Source organism: Cetorhinus maximus, chromosome 7, assembly GCF_964194155.1.
Source record: "Cetorhinus maximus chromosome 7, sCetMax3.hap1.1, whole genome shotgun sequence".
Lineage (NCBI taxonomy): Eukaryota > Metazoa > Chordata > Chondrichthyes > Lamniformes > Cetorhinidae > Cetorhinus > Cetorhinus maximus.
The window spans coordinates 67038216-67056146 of NC_135885.1; the positions used below are offsets into that span (position 1 = coordinate 67038216).

At 39.4% G+C, this 17931-nt stretch overlaps 1 protein-coding gene across 1 annotated transcript in view; it reads right to left on the minus strand.

Annotated features, from left to right (window-relative positions):
- The window catches only part of eif5b (eukaryotic translation initiation factor 5B), a 120023-nt gene that overhangs the window by 62683 nt on the left and 39409 nt on the right, over window positions 1–17931 (minus strand). Inside the window, exons 5-8 of the mRNA XM_078545652.1 lie at window positions 15700–15914; window positions 10723–10873; window positions 9486–9605; window positions 850–939 (exon numbers count right to left, since the gene is read on the minus strand). Of these exons, the coding sequence (XP_078401778.1) occupies window positions 850–939; window positions 9486–9605; window positions 10723–10873; window positions 15700–15914 (576 nt within the window). The remainder of the gene's footprint in view (window positions 1–849; window positions 940–9485; window positions 9606–10722; window positions 10874–15699; window positions 15915–17931) is intronic.

Consider the following 17931-nt stretch of genomic DNA (forward strand, 5'->3'; position numbering starts at 1 on the left):
AGGGGTAGTAATCAAGCAAGTAGGGAGAAGCTGTAGCTTCTGTCAAATGTGCAAATAACCAGGAAATAAATGTCAAAAAATTGGCAAAAAACTAGAGGGGAAATGAGAAGAAGTATTTTAAGAGAGGGTTGCTGAGGTTACGAACGCACAACCGATGGCAAAATCAGAATCCATAGGAACTTTCAAAAGAGAATTGTACTTGGAGAACAAATTTGCAGAGTTCTGGAGGAATACGCTGGGGTTTGGGATTAAATTGGACAGCTCTTTCAAAGGGTTTGCAAAGATACAACAAGCTGAATGGCTTTCTTCTGTGTTCCAAAGTTCCATGATTCTACATGCACATTGCTACTGCATCAACCATAACCAATTGAACTCAAGGGGTCATTGCCACGTCATGCTGGTGGTTTCTTCTAAGGAGAGAAATTAACAGTTCTGACCAAAAGCTGAAACAAGAGTCAGGCTTTATAGAAAAAAGAAACTCAAGATATTGAAGAGCCATACAGCACAATACCCAAGGTTAATAAAGACAAAACACTGCAGAGGAAGATAGATTCTGTCACTGCAGGACAGGCTGCAGAGAGCTTATTCTGTCTGAGTTATGTTAGGTAATGGATAATGTATGTATTTAATGCTTAATGCACAAAAACGGTTGTACTGTTATTGCCCATATTATCTCACTACCATACAAGTAGGTACAGGACAGTAAGAGTCAACTCCATTAAAAGCAAGACACTCAAAATTGTTTATGAGAACAACTTGCGCATCAAAACAAACAAGGTATCCACAGCACATTTAAATTCCTAACAGGTGGCACAATTTCAGACACAAGACACAAATAAAATTACTAACCTGGCGTGGGTTCTGAAATCACTTCTGGTGCCTCAGTCATCTCCAGTTCAGGTTCTTCATGTGCTGGGGTTGAGATGACATCCAAAGCTTCTGTAATAAGGTAAAATACCATAAATATCTCAGCATTTTGTTGGGCCAGGAAACCAGGGCATTTGAAGCAAATGATTCAACTCACTATGCTAGGGCAAGCAGATAAATAAGCAAAACAAAAGATTTGTTCTATTTCAAAATCACACTTTAATATGGCTTTCTTTATTAACACTGAAAGCCACTTTAGGGTCTTTGTGTTATTGCGCCAGTCCTCTTCTCCACCTTCCTTGCTGCAATTCTGCACCTCACCTAGAGCAAACATCCCACAGGAGTGGGCATAATCTACAGGATGGATTGGAAATTATTCAACCTTAGTCGCCTCCACTCCAAAGCCAAGGTCACTCCAGCCTCAGTCATCAAGCTTCAGTACAGAAGGGATGCTTGTGTTTGTGCTCACTCAGAGGCTGAGCTCCATATGAATATATATGCATCTGAAGCATATGAGAGGATGGGCCTTACTTTGAACACCCAGAAAACCAAGGTCCTTTTCCAACTCCCACGCACAACATCGCTGCTTGTTAATCAAGATCAATGGCAAGACCCTGGAAAACATACACCACTTCTATATTTTGGGAGTCTCCTCTCAATAAAGGCAGACATAGATGATGCAAGCTACCGCTGCCTTCAATGTGCCAGCTCAGCCTTCAGTTGATTGAGGAAGATCATTTAAAGGGCCAGGACCTCAAACCTGGGACTAAGGTCACGGTTTACTGGACAGCAGTAATCCCCGTGCTCCTACATGCTTCAGAGAGCTGGACAATCTAAAGAGACCACCTCAAGGCATTGGAAAAAAGCACGAACACAGACTCTGCAAAATCCTTCAAATTTGTTGCAGGATAGCAGGTCTATTGTTAGAATCCTCTTCCAAGCCAACATTTGCAGTATCGAGGTGCTAATTACCAAACCAGTTTCGTTGGTCGGGTCACGGTGCAACATGCCTGACCCCAAGCTCGCAAAACAACTGCTTTACTCCAAACCTAGTCATGGCAAGAGACTGCTTGGAGAGAAGAAATGCACCCAAAACGAAGAATGAGCATAAGGGAAGGCACCAAACACTTCAAGAAACTTAAATGGATCATCCAGATGCCAAGTTCAGGCCACAGAACTCCCCAAGTAACTCATTTACCTGCCCATCAAACATCACCAGCCTCACACATGGGGGAAGACTGCAAATTGTGCATCGGACTCGTTAGCCATATTAAAATGCACAGAACCAACTGGAAGCAAGTTATCCTCAATCCCAAGGGACTGCCTAAGATGATGATCTCACTCAGCTGCAAGGCAATGTTCTTCCACAGACAAAGCAAGAACATGCTGGTACATTCTCCATGAGAAAATTGTACAACTGACTGATTCAACCGAAAAGTTCTTGTCATTTCCTCCTAACTCTGTTTAGAAATGGTGTATAGAATGAGAACAAAGGTGAAATGCAGGATTTAACTAGTTGTAGCTAAAAATGTCTTGATGTAGAATGTCTAGACTGTCAGAAAGTCAAGCATCCGGTTTTTTTTTTAAAAAGTCAAAATTTAAAAATCAACCCATTCAATTGTTCCAAATTGCATCTCAGTGCCTTGGACTTTATAAAGGAGTTAAATGAAAGTTCTATTGTGTAAATAAAAATAATTATGCATATAGCTGATCTAAGAATAAAATCAAAGGACTGAGGGTTGTGTAGTGCTGCAGCATGAAATATCAGACTGAAGCAACTACAATGTTAATATGACAGAAAACTGAAAAATGGCCAGTAGTTTGTCCATAGTGAAGGCATATTCATCTGGTTCCTTTGTGCACTATCAGTTTTGTAGTTGCATCTACGAAGGTCTGGGAACACATTACCCATCTTCTTAAGAGAGCACATGGGGCATGGGGATACACATAAAAGGGAACAGAACACCTTAAAAACATAATATTCTCAATTTATATTTTATCCAGACCATCAGATTAAAATTTGATTGTTACGTCTATTTGCAATACTCTTAGGCAGGTAATGCCAAAAATCAGACCTTTTTTCTGTCTAACAGATAATGTCAGAGGTTGGAATTAATATAAAAGACACACCACCAGAATCCCAAATGATTAATTGGGTAGAAAAAAAGGTAACCTCGCAGTAAAGGCTAAGATTAACATTCCATCCTAAAGATTGCATCTGTGATAATTCAGTAGTATCTCTGCACTACAGCGCCAGTCAAGTTTAAGCCTCAAGCCCTTGAGTATTACCATCTCAGTCAAGCTGACACTGAAAGCAAGTGTATTCAAGATATGGTGGAAGGTTGCAATAAAGCTGCCCAATTTCCATTCAGATAAATGGCCTCAAACAGCTAGATATTCCCAATTATTCTGCAAGGGCATTAGTGCTGGCTGCCCTGCCTGGTTCAAGAATCTGTGCCCCCAAGAAGCCCACCATGCTCCTGTGCCAACTATGTGGCACCCTGTATCCTCTTATAGAATCAAACAGCAGAGATGGTGGTCATTTGGCACCTTATGCCTGTGTCGGCTCTTTGAAAGAACGGTCTAATAAAGTCCCACTCTCCAGCTCTTTTCCCATAGCCCTACAAATCTTTCCAAGCATATATCCTGTCGAGTCGATTTTGGACAATGCATTCCAAATCATAACTCATTGCCCAAAACAGATTCTCCTCACCTTCTTCCTGTATTTCTTACCAATTATCTTAAATCTGTATTGTCTGGTTATCGACCTTTACTGCCAGTGGAAAGTTTTTCCTCATCTACTCTATTAATACCCTTCCTACTTTAAATATCTATATTAAATCTCCCTTTAGCCTTCTCTAGATCCCATATGTTGTGTTAAAAAGAAAAAAATAAGTCTCAAGTTGTCCTACCACCTTAAAAGATGTGTCTAAGTGAACCCCCAGGTCTCTGTTCCCTGCACTCCCTTTAAAACTTACTGTTTAGCTCATTTGCCTCTCATTCTTCCTTCCAAAATGCATCACTTCACACTTCTCTCCATTAAATTTCATCTGCTATGTGCCTGCCCCTTTCACCAGCTTGCACGTGCCCTCCTGAAATCTGCTACTATCCTCCTCATAGTTTTCAAGTTATGTCATCTGCAAATTTTAAATTTAAACCTCTGCTATCTAGGTCCAGGTCATTAATATACATCAAAAGAGCAGTGGGCCTATTACTGGCCTTTGGGCGACACCACTGTATACTTCTCCCCAGTCTGGGAGCCACTGTTCACCACTAGACTCTGTCTTGTGTCTCCTCGCCAACTTTGCATACACTGCCACGTCCCTTTGATCCCACGTGCCTTAAATTTGTTAACAAGTCTAAGTGGCACTTTACAAACACCTTTTTAAAAAGTTTATGTATACATCATATGCACTACCTTGAACAACACTTTCTGCTATTTATGGGTAGATCTCAAATCAAGTTTATTATATAGAGTTTGCCTTTAATAAATTTGCAATAGCTGTCACTTGTTAACCCATAATTGTTTTTCAAGCAACAATTAATTTTGTCCTGGATTATGAAGTCCAGAAGATTCCTCAGCACTGCCAACAGATTAGAAGAAATAGGAGCAGGATGTAGGCCATTCGGCCCATTGAGCCTGCTTTGGCATTCAATAAGATCATGGTTGATCTATTGTGGCCTTAACTCCACTTTCCTGCCTGCCGCCCATTGCTCTCGACTCCCTTGTAGATCAAAAATCTGTCTAACTCAGCCTCGAGTGTATTCAATGACACAGTCTCCATTAGAACTCTCTTCCCCAAGGAGCAAACGCTAAACCCTCTAAGCGAAGAAATTACTCATTTTTAAATGAGAGGCCCCTTATTTTTAAACTGCACTCCCTAATTCTAGATTTCCCCCACGTCTGACTGACTGACCTGTAGTTACCAGGTTTATCCCTTTCCCCTCTTTGTGACGGGATGTAACATTTGCAGCTTTCCAGTGCTTCAGCACCACGCCTGCACCCATGGAGAAGGAAGATTGCAGGCAGAGTTTCCATTATTTCCACCCCTAATTCCCTCAGCAGCCTAGAGTTGGAGTCACTCATTATTACTGCTCTATTATTGTTACATCTTTTTAAATTTTGCTTTCAGATTTTCTCCATTACCTTCTATTTAGTAATTTATAGTAAACACCTAGCAGCATAAACAGTTCCTCTTCTTCTGCTCCTTTATTCTATTTTGCTCCTCAACTCTAACCAAATCGATTCTGCCTTTGAAAACTAGCAAGCAACATCCTTTTTCCAGCACTATAACAGTAGATTTGATCAATACTGTCACCACTACCACCACCAACCCACATTCACCTCCCATTAGAACATTATAGGAACAGGAGTAGACCATTCAGCCCCTCGAACCTGCTCTGCCATTCAATAAGATCATGGCTGATCACCTTGTGTTTCGATTTCCATATTCCCATCTAACCCTGATAACCTTTGATTCCCTTGATTAACAAGAATCTATCTACCTCTGCCTTAAAAATACTCAATGACCCCGCTCAGCCTTTTGAGGCAGAGAGTTCCAAAGTCGCACAACCCTCAGAAAAAATTTCTCCTCATCTCTGTCCTAAAAGGGCAACCCCTAATTTGAAAACAGCGCCTCCTAGTTCTGGACTCACCCACAAGAGGAAACATCCTTTCTACAAAAAACTACTGCGGATGCTGGAAATCCTTTCTACGTCTACCGTTCAGGATCTTGTATACTTCAATCAAATCACCCCACACTCTTCTAAACTCCAGTGGAAACAAACCCAGTCTGTCCAACCTTTCCTCATAAAACAACCCACTCATTCTAAGTATCAATCTAGTAAACTTCCTTTGAACCACCTCCAATGCTTTAACATCCTTCCTTAAATAAGGAGACCAAAACTGCGCACAGTATTTGAGGTGCAGTCTCACCAATGTCCTGTATAACTGAAGCATAACATCCTTACTTTTATGTTCAATCCCTCTCGTAATAAAGGACGGCATTCCATTAGCCTTCTTAATTACTTGGTGTATCTGCATACTAACTTTTTGTGACTCATGTACTAGAACACCTAGATCCCTCTGCACTTCAGAATTATGCAGCCGTTCCCCATTTAAGTAATACTCCACTTTTTTGTTCTTCCTGCCAAAGTGAGCAGCTTCACATTTTCCCACGTTAAACTCCATTTGCAAAGTCTTTGACCACTCACTCAATCTATCTATATCCATCTGCAACCTCATGTCCTCTTCACAACATACTTTCCTACCTATCTTTGTGTCATCTGAAAATTTAGCTACCATGTCTTCACGCCCCTCATCTAAGTCATTGATGTAAATCGTACAAAGCTGAGGCCCCAATAAAGACCCGTGGGATTCCACTCGTCACATCCTGCCAATCAGAAAAAGGCCCATTTATGCATATTCTGCTTTCTGCCAGCCAGCCAATCTTCTATCCATGCTAATACCTTACCCACTACACAATGCACTTTTATTTTCCGTAATAATCTTTAATGTGGCACCTTATCAAATTAAATGCCTTTATTACTTTCCCTATTTCTCCTGAACATATTGGAGCCAGGAATGTTAAACTCCCATTCCAATCCTTGTTTGAGACAAGTCTCTTGATACTGTCACTATATCATAACCCCATACAGCTCTTTCACTCAAAGTTAGTAGATTTCCTGCCTCTGAACAGGGGTCTGATTGTTGAAGCCTCTCCTTGAACAATAGAGTCAGCACCCACCAAAGCAGACCACATCGATTCTGGATCTATTTTCCAGCCCCAGCCTTCTCTCCTTTAAATTGGCGACTATTTCCTTGCAACTTAAATCTTTACTCAAAAAGCAAGTACCATTGATGTTGAAACTCCCATTTCCTTTACATTCATTCAAGTCAAATGTGCTACTTGCACTTGGGCCAAGTACTATCCATATCACATTGGACACAGGCAATCCTGCCTTCTACAAACAATCATTTCAACAGACGTATATATACTAGCGTCAGTGAATGCTCAAACCTAATGGCTGCAGAATTCCCAGGAGAAAGATGAGAACATTTATCTTAATCAAGTTTAGACCATATCACTCCCCATGAACCTTTTTTCAAAATGAGGGGCTAATGGGGATGCACAACTTCATCTGCATCTGGTAGAAGGGGAAGGTAGTTGACCAGAGGACTGCAAAGTGTCCAGTAGATGACAAGATTGGCTTTAGCAACCCCCTTAATATTCCCAGAATCAGGGAAACTACACATGAACCATGTCCACAAGCAGAGAGATGGTGTCATGAAAGTATAATAATTTTCATATCATCTTTCTGGTTTGTTGTAAAGCAGGTTTATGGGGGTAAATAGTTAGGTCTGTCTGTGAGATTTAATTACATTTTGTAGCCAAGCAGACTGTAAGTTGAAGTTATCAAAAGAAGCACGGTTTAGAAATGTCTTTAATATGCTAATGAGTAAACATGGTTGGAGTCTTAGCTTGTAAGGTGTGATGGGAATTTGCATTTTTAGATAGATGAAGGGGAGGGATTTGGATTTCAAAGGGATCTCAGTCTGTTTACAAAGAGCCAGACAAGCAAGCTAAGGAATGTGTTTATTTTTCTCAGGAGTTACTATATATATTGTAAGATCCAAACAGAAGTGTGTAAAGCCTCCAGTATTTGTGCTGTCTAAGGAAATCAAAGCTGAAGACAGCCATTTTGAGTTCCACTGTCCAGGGTATTATGTCGATTTGCTGGATCGGTTTAAAAATCTAAAATCTACCTTTGGACCGTTGCCTTAAAGGGGGTGTAACTGGGAGTCAGGTTAATTAGGAATGTTAGGAGTTATTATAGTAATAGTTTGTAATTCTATGTTCGTACTTGAAATCTTCCCTTTTGCTAATAAATATTTTAATTTAGTTTTTACAAAAAATCTCTGAAGTCTTGGTGGACTTATTACCTCAGAATTCAGGACATGCATCTCGAAATAAATACAAATTGCAAAACCGTTGTGATTTGATCTGCCTGGCACACATCATCTACCGCATCATAACAATGGGGAGAAGCAGTTTGTGGATTCAGGCATCGAACCTTCATCAGAATGGTTCAGAGAGAGGATTTGGTTTGCACCAGGGGCATGGGTATATCTTTTCAACACTTTTAAGTGTTGAAGGGCCTGGCATGCTTACTGCATTTTCTATTTTATTTTAGATATCTAGCATTTGGAGTTTTAAAAAAATTCTCTGTCCTATCTCCTTCCACTTACATAGCTTCCATTTTGGAGGATTTGTTTTCTTTTATTATGCTTTTTCACCTTCAGCTAATTTAGCACTTTATCAATCAACCTTGGCTCAGTGGAAACGCTCTGAGTCAGAAAGTGCTCTGAGTCAGGAGTTGTGGATTCAAGTCCCACTCCAGAAGACTGAGCACATATTCTAGGTCGACACTTCAGTGTATTGCTTGCTGAATGCTGTACTAAACTATGGACTGCTGAATATTCAGTCTTTGAGCTGAGGTGTTAAACCAAGGCACCTTCTGCCTTCTTGAGTGGATGTAAAAAATCACATGGTGCTATTTGAGGAAGAACAGAAGTTCTCCTGCTAGCCTGACCAACAACTGTCACTCAACCATCCTCAATTTTAAAAAAAAAGTTTATCTGCTCATTTACCTCATTGCTACTTGCTTACCTAGTGTACAAATTGCCTGAAATGCTTCCCTACACTTCAACAGTGACTAAAATTCAAAAGCACTCTAATGACTCTGAAGGGCTTTGGAAGTCATACAGTCACAAAAAGGACTATGTAAATGAAAGCGCTTTACTTTAATGCCTTTTCACTGCCTTGACAAAATCTTCCTATATCACTAATTTTCTTTTACCTCTCATCAATTTATCAAAAACCATTTTCGGTCAACTTAAACCACTAACTCCACTGTAAAGAGTCAGCATTTCTGATTCATGACTTTTACCTGCTGTACTCTTCACCATATCCATTCATATTATCTAACCATAGTATAGAGCTTGCTTTTCCTTGTTTTGCCAAAGGATTAATGTGGAGTATTAATCGAATATATGTATATATTTTTTAAATAGAGATTCACCTTATGAGGTTTAAAGCAATTGATTACAATTTTATACTGAAAAGAAAATAATCAAGTTACTAACCTATGAAAATGGACAAGAAAAGGCCAACTAATCCATCTAGCCTGTCCCATCCAGACATGGTATAGTGTACAAGTACCAACCTAACTACCACACCATCAGTCGCACAATCGCTTGATGGATAGAAAAAGATGCTGCCTCATCTTGGGGTAAATCTCATGATAACTCCTTAACAACTCCTGAAGGTGTTCAAGTAAACTCCAGGAGACTGCCATATGATGCAGAATTAATAATTAGTTATCTCCCACCTACCTTCCATAACTTGAGATGTTCTCTGCTCAAGAACAACTGCTATATAGCATATATGCTGTTTGTACATGTTTTTAACTGAATGAACATTTATTAAAGGCTTGTAGCTGCTATTGGGACCCAATACAAAAAGTTAAGGAGCACACTGCTAAATGCATCAGATTTATATAATCCATATGATTAAAGATTGTAAACTAGTGAAGTAACCCGAACACAAATCATTCACCTTCTTTGTTTTCCTCTCCTTTGTTCTCCTCTCCTTTGTTCTCCTGCTGCTTTTTCTTTTTTCTGGTATCATAGACTGGTCGTTTCTTTGGCATTGAATCTTTAGATGGCACATCAACACCTGTGGAACCAAAGTGTAATTCAGGACAAGATTCTTTTTAAAATACATTTTCTTCCACTTCGCCATTCATTTACCACCCACTGTTTTCTATAACCTACAGCATTCTGAACCCTCTTTTTCTTTTAAAAAAGTGGCACTTTTCAGTCCATGAGGAGACTAACATTCATGAATCAAGATAGCTAACTTAGAGTCATAGAGTTATACAGCACAGGAACAGGCCCTTCAGTCCATTGTGTCTGTGCCAGCCATCAAGCACCTATTTATTCTAGTCCCATTTTCCAGCACTTGGCCCATAGCCCTGTATGCTATGATGTTTCGAGTGCTTATCTAAATATTTCTTGTCTTCTTCTTGACTTCTTGTCAGAATGCTTTAGCATAATTAAATAGTTAAAGAAATGAGGATTTGCAGATAAAAAGTCATCCATCCAGTAGAGTTTCCCCCACTGCAGCTTCCAATTATTTCTTAAATGATTCCAGGACATTCATCTCAAAAACTTCAATTGGAAGTTTCTTCTATGTATCAATCACTGCGCAAAGAAAGAAATCCTGATATCTGTCCTCATATTTATTTTTTATTCATTTGAACCTTGCCCATTCTTGCAATTTAACATAAAAATTCTGGATTTCTCTATTTCCTTAAAATATTTTGTGTACTTCTACAAGATCACGTTTCAGACACATTCTTTCCAGACTGACAAGTCCAAGTTTCTCAAGTTATTCTTGAATAACTGAGACATTTGGAAATAGTGATAAGCTTCATTACCCTTCACATCCTTGTTGATGTTTCACAAATGTATTAACTTACTGCTGAGCAGATTACAGCAGTAGTCTTTAATGGTCTGTCATTCATAAAGATGTGCAAGTTCCATTGTAATCATGTATTGAGTTATTTAGAACTCAATAAAGTGCATGACCATTCACAACTATAGTAATAGGCAGACTGAGCCCTTTGAGTGGCACTGGCACTGAAAAGTGTACTGTTCTACTGGCTGTTCCAAAGACTCCTGTGGTCTTATCTACATTAGCTATGAAGTACCTCCATTGCTGCAGCAGATGCCCTGGATATCTTAATACTATTAAACACTTTTAAATATAGACATCTCAACTTCATCTATACCCTGAGCACGAAGAAGTTCAAGTGTAGCCTCAGCTCTTGCTTTGGCATCTCTTTGGGCCTTTGTCAACAGTTTGCCCTCCTTCTTCAAACGTTCTTTTCTTTCTTTTTCTTTTTGTTTCTTCTTTTCTCTGCGTTCCTGTTCTAGTTTCTCCTGCAAATTCAAGACAAAATGTTTACTAGCAATCCATTCACACAGTTCAATGCAACTAAAACACAGGACTCCAGAGATACATCAAATTTATTGTCAGTTTATAAAAGTTACTTCAAAATATATATTTGTTATAGGTATTCATCATCTTCTGATATACAAATTTTCAAATGATCCAAAATTTAGCCGAAGTTAATCATTTTATCCAGTAATGGAACAAATCAAAAGGTTGTGCAGTGCTGAAGAGAGGTTTGGCTCAAGGTTTTCTAAAAGACACATTTTTAATCTTAGATGTACCAACAGAGGCAATTCTGAAAGATGGAATCAGGACTTATCTTACAGAGCCCAGCTATACTTTACATAGCCCAGCTCAGCTTTATTAGCAGATCTGTGACAGTAGGCCACATTCTCATTTTCATAGTTGGGAAATGCTTGAGGGGAAAATATTTTCACTGTCCAAAATATATTTTAATGTTTCAAATGGTACATGTCTGATGACACAAATTTTAAAGTGAACGTCACCATCTGTATACAAGTTTGTACAGTTGTCGTCATCATTTTACATTGATATTCATATATTTTACCTATGTTGAGATACATTAGTTTAGTTCGTTTCCCTGTACTTATTCCTTACATAATCACATGCCCTGGTATCACAGAATCTCTCAGTACAGAAGAGGCCCTTCGGACCATTGAATCTGCACCGACACGTGAGAAACACCTGACCTGCCTACCTAATCCCATTTACCAGCATTTGGCCATTAGCCTTGAATGTTATGATGTGCCAAGTGCTCATCCAGGTACTTTTTAAGGGATGTGAGGCAATCCACCTCCACCACCCTCCCAGGCAGTGCATTCCAGACCGTCACCACCCTCTGGGTAAAAAAGTTTTTCCTCACATCCCCCCAAACCTCCTGCCCCTCACCTTGAACTTATGTCCCCTTGTGACTGACCCTTCAACTAAGGGGAACAGCTGCTCCCTATCCACCCTATCCATGCCCCATATAATCTTGTACACCTTGATTAGGTCGCCCCTCAGTCTTCTCTGCTCCAATGAAAACAACCCAAGTCTATCCTACCTCTCTTCATAACTTAAATGTTTCATCCCAGGCAACATCCTGGTGAATCTCCTCTGCACCCGCTCCAGTGCAATCACATCCTTCCTATAATGTGGCGACCAGAACTGCACAGAGTACTCCAGCTCTGGCCTCACCACATGACCTCCCTACTTTTGTAATCTATGCCTCGAGTGATAAAGGCAAATGTCCCATATGCCTTTTTTACTACCCTACTAACATGCCCCTCCACATTCAGAGATCTATGGACACACACGCCAAGGTCCCTTTGCTCCTCAGAACTTCCTAGTGTCATGCCGTTCATTGAATACTTCCTTGTCAAATTACTCCTTCCAAAGTGTATCACCTCACACTTTTCAGGGTTAAATTCCATCTGCCACTTATCTGCCCATTTGACCATCCCGTCTATAACTTCCTGTAGCCCAAGACACTCAACCTCACTGTTAACCACCCGGCCAATCTTTGTGTCATCTGCAAACTTACTAATCCTACCCCCTCCCCTCCCCCCACCCCACCCCCATAGTCATGGTAATTCAAAGTGTTTTCTTTAGAGACTCAGCAAGGCATTTATATTATTAAAAATCTTGCAACTAGCCTTCAAAAGGCATTATACCTAAATGTTATGACATAGTTGATGGTAAATGCTGAGCTGCTCAAATTCCAAAGGGAAACTTGAAACAACTGCCACACCTGTTTTGTAATTTGTATAAATTTCAAGATGCGTGCCTTGTAATTCAGTAGTTATAAGACCGAGTCTTATAGGTTTCTTACATAACTAAATTAAACCTTTATTAAAAAAAATGATTTTAAGTACACACATAGATCTACAAATTACTACAATGGTAACTTCTAAATACCCTAGTTAATCTAACTCCCAGTTACACTTTCGTTAAGGCAACAGTAAGACACATAGATTTTAAAAGAGCCAGGCAAAGAAACATGATACCCTGAACAATCCAATTCAAAGTGAGTTTTCTTAACTTCATTTCTTTTTAGACAGCAGCTTGTGGTATGGATGCTGAAGGCTTTTCACACTTGTCATATCTTAGAATGCCTTCCCTTGCACACAGCCTTCTCGCCTTTATCCATATTTTCCCCATTGAATACAAATTCCCTTTGTATCACTATGTTTTTGAACTTTATCTTTCTAATAATAAAAATCTTTGATAGTACCAATTTTATCAGTAATCTTTGGGAAAAATAAACACACTGTTTCTTAACTACTGGCTAGGTGAAACATTTCACCCCTCCTTTGAAATCAATCTAGTCTGGTTTATTTAAAAATGCAAATGTTTCCTTCACACCTATGTTTACCTACTTAACATTTGAAACCTAGCTTATCTTCTGTTACATCAAAGCCTTCAGGCCAGCTGCCTGTAATTCAATTAACACCACACACACAACTATTTCTCTGTGCTGTGTAACTCTATGATTCTAATTTCTCCATAGGGTGCACTGTTGAAGACGCTGCAGGCTGAAATCAAATAGAAATGCCTAAACCGACAAGAACTTGTCCTTTTATGCTAATTGTCTCACTGCAATAAAGTCCTTGAAAAAGTTGCATTCCACTGAATGAAGTGTAACTGTTTTTTTAAAAAAACCAGCATACCAAGGTTATAATTATTACTGGAGAGCCCCTCTGTTCCTGAAAAATCTAATTTTATACTTGCGAATTGTCAAATTTCTCCATTATAATAAAAATATCACAATTTTAAAAGAATATTTTTGAAAGTTGATAATTGTTGGTAGCTGTGCTGGAACAGCTTGACTAGAGATGTGGCTTGTTCTGAAATACACAGCCTTTGCTGTATCCAGTGCACTCAACTGCTTCCTGTTACGAATGAAGCGAATCAAATTAGCTGAAGACTGGTTCTGATGAAAGGTCATCAATCTGAAATGTTAACGCTGTTTTTCTCTACACAGATGTTGCTTGGCCTGCTGAGTATTTTCTGTTTATATTTCAGATTTCCAGCATCCTCAGTATTTTGCTTTTGTTTTGCTGTGGCTTAAGACTAACTTTTAAGGTGTTAACTAACACCTCTCTCTTCTGTATTTTGTAAGACTCCAATAATCCTGCCACAGTAGCTAGCTGGTTATTTCTCACATTGCTGTATCCCACTTTCTTTGAGAAACCCCTGTCCGGAGGAAAAAGGGGAAAAGTCACCAGTAGAGACATTAAAAGCAAGTTTGAACCAGAGACTGCAAGTGCTGGGAGACCACTTTGTGTCAGCCACAACAACCTACAAAGAATTTGGAAGACAAAGTCAAAGTCAACTCATCTAATCCTGAACTCTGGATTGGTGCTATTAAATGGTTTATCTCACGCTTAAAATCCATGGTTTGTGTGTCTTATGTTTGTGTATAGGGGTTCAAGAAGGGGTAGAGTTTAAGTTATAGAGTTAAGAGTTAGCAGTTCATATTTCTTTCTTTTGCCAATGGTTACAGACTATTTGTTTAATAAAATTATTTACTTGTTAAATTTACAAACCTGGTGCTCGTATTTTTTTAACCTAAATTAAGCAGAATTGGGGCAATTTGGTGGTCTAATCAAACTTCTCACATTTGTCACAGCTCGGTAGCAGTGAGGTTTGATGCTACAGTGCACTATCCCCGGTGAGTTGTGGCAATTCACAGAGGGGTGCAAAGGATTAAAATGTGAGAGTGTTAACAGAATCTGTGCCAGATTCCCAAGCTTTATGAATGAACTGTGTTTGGAATCAGTAATTGAAAAAATAATGGAAATTTTCCACAAAAATATAATAACCAAGTATCAGAATAAATACATAATGATTTAGATTCTGCTCAAAAAAATCTACTAAATTTCTGAGGCGATAAAGTGTTAGTTGATTATGAGAGCTCTGTACATTTAACATTTGAATGTATTATGATCAAGGGAGACCATTAATTCGAACACCTAGTTTTTACCTGAAAGAATCACACAAGATTTCACGCTTTAAACAAAAATGTTTACTATACAAGAATTAAACAAAGTACTACTAACTTCACATTATATTTTGTGAACCCTTATTGTTTAAACCTAAAAATCTTAATAGGTCACTTCCCATTCTGTTTTTAATCCCACTCAAGAGCTCTCCCATACATTATAGGATCTTGAGGGTTCTTTCAGTCCTCCTGGGACCAAACAAAGTGTGCCACAGACCATAGGAATCCACTTTGACTCTCCTTAGTTTCCCAGTCTGACATTAAGACTCCCGGAGCGCTCTCTCTCTGTCGATCAGTGAACACTGGATTTCACTGCCCATCTTTTCCACTAGCTTTACCAGGCAGATCTGACAATTTTTAAATTCCTCATGAATTTGGCCTTTTCATTCTGAGCATGGACCCCACTTGCAATTCCTGCTTAGTGGTTCCAGATCAGGAACACCCTGACTCCTAATGGCTTCTGCATTTCTTGTTCTAGCTTGTTCTAGCAACAAAGACATGGGAATACCATCATGACCAACCTCCCTCAACCAAAATAATCACAAATAAATTAACAGTTTATTCATCATTATGCTTTGAGCAAAATTACATTTGTCTAATTAACTTAAAATTAATTGTAGCTGAAACACTTTTGGGATATTTGAAAATTGTGGCGAAGCAATATAGAAGTGCAAGCATCTCTTTCTCATGTCTAAACTTTGTAAGCAGAGCTAATATATAGTATGACTTAATCAGCTCCAATCCTCGTCCCACACTGCCTTTCAGCAAAACAAAAATTCTGAAAAGTCGCTTAATAAATAACTAACATACCTGCTCCAAGCGTTTGGCTTCCAGTTCTTCCAACCGTTTTAAACGTTCTTCTTCCTCTCTTTTTTGCCTTTCTTCCTCTTCTTTCAATCTTGCAAGTGCTTCTTGCATAGCTTTTACTGTAGCCTTACTGGGACCTGCTTTCTTCTTCTCTTTTTCATCTTTTTCTTTCTTTTTCTTTTTGTCTTTTTTCTTTTTCTCTCCATCATTTTCTTCACCTGCAAGTTATAAACAGTGGTCACCATTCTGAAATCCTCAATAACCCTTTAACCCACCATTCTCCTTACATATTAAAAAGAGACCAATTAGAAAAGGCATTGAGATTTAAAGTATAATTTGCTCTTTTCTAATAGTTACACAATGAACTTAAATATTATACAGACCTCTCTTGCCAATTTCACTTCCCCCCACATTCTACCATATTTCCAAACCCTTCCCAAATCACATTCTACCAAAGAAATGTTCTACTAAAATAAATTTCTCCAAAAATACAGATGACATTAAAAAATATTTTGGTCAACTGGGTATCTGACACAGGCAGAACCCCATCATCACATCTCCAAACCAACTCACACAGGTAGAAATTTTGCTTGGCTAAAATAGAGCACACACAGTGACACACTTACTTGACAAATTTCAAAGGCCTTAGGTTCAATTTTGCAGAGCAAAGACTTTAGGCTCCTCCACCTTTTTAGAAGTGCTTCTCAAGTTTAGCTAGCTAAAATTATGCAACCTACTCAACACAGAACACTAATAATCTTCCTAATGCTTGCCCAAAGAGGGTCACCCTGCCTATTATGCATTAGCTTACATAATAACCTGGAGCACAGAGAAAAATGCCAGGTTTCAGTGTCAGTCTAACTCTCCAGTGAGTCAGGCAGGTGATCAATCAGCAATAGGGTCCTGAAATACTGCAACTTGCTTAGATTAGGTATTAGATTGCCAAATCTGCCATACAGAATTAACTTGGTTCTAAAATGTCAGCCAATTCAATTCACTCCATGTGATATCAAGAAATGGCTGAAGGCACTGGATATTGCAAAGGCAATGGGCCCTTGCAATATTCCATTATTGTGCTGAAGACTTGTGTTCCAGAACTTGCTGCGCCCCTAGCCAAGCTGTTCCAGTACAGCTGCAACACTGGCATCTACCTGGCAATGTGGAAAATTGCCCAGGCATGCTCCTGTACACAAAGCAGGACAAATCCAACCCAGCCAATTATTGCCCCATCAGTCTACTCTCGATCATCAGCAAAGTGATGAAAGGAGTCATCAACAGTGCTATCAAGTGGCACTTGCTTTGCACTAACCTGCTCACCGACAGAATCACAGAATTGTTACGGTGTAGGAGGAGTCCATTCAGCCCATTGTGTCTGCACCAGCTCTCTGAGCATTTCAACTTAGTGCCAATCTCCTGCTTTTTCCCCGTAACCCTGCACATTGTTTCTATTTAGATAATCATCCAATGCCCTTTTGAATGCCTCAATTGAACCTGCCTCCACCACACTTCCAGGCAGTGCATTCAACACCCCAAACACTCACTCTGTGATAAAGTTTTTTCTCACCTTACATTTGCTTCTTTTACGAAACATTTTAAAACTGTGCCCTCTGGTTTTCAATCCGTTTACAAGCGGGAACAGTTTCTCCCTATCTACTCTGTCCAGGCCCTTCATTATTTTGAAAACTTCTATCAAGTCTCCTCTCAGCATTCTCCTCTCCAAGGAAAACAGTCCCAACTTCTCCAATTTTTCCTCATAACTCTAGCGTCTCATCCCTGGAACCATTCTCGCAAACCTCTTCTGCACTCACTCCAATCTGTTCACATCCTTCCTACAGTGTGGCGCTCAGAACTGTACAAAATACTCCAGCTGAGGTCCAACCAGTGTCTTATATAAGTTCATCATAGCCTCCCTGCTCTTGTACTCTATGCCCCTATTAACGAAGCCTAGAAAAATGTATGCTTTAGAAACAGCTCTCTCTACCTGTCCTGTCACCTTTAATGACATACACACCCAAGTCTCTGCGCTGCACACCCTTTAGAATATATCCTTTACTTTATACTGTCTCTCCACATTCTTTGTACCAAAGGTGTATCACCTCACACTTCTCCGCATTGAATTTCATCTGCCACCTATCTGCCCACTCCACCAACGTGTCAATGTCCTTTTGAAGTTCTACACTGTCCTCCTCACAGTTTACAATTCTCCCAAGTTTTGTGGCATCCGCAAACTTTGAA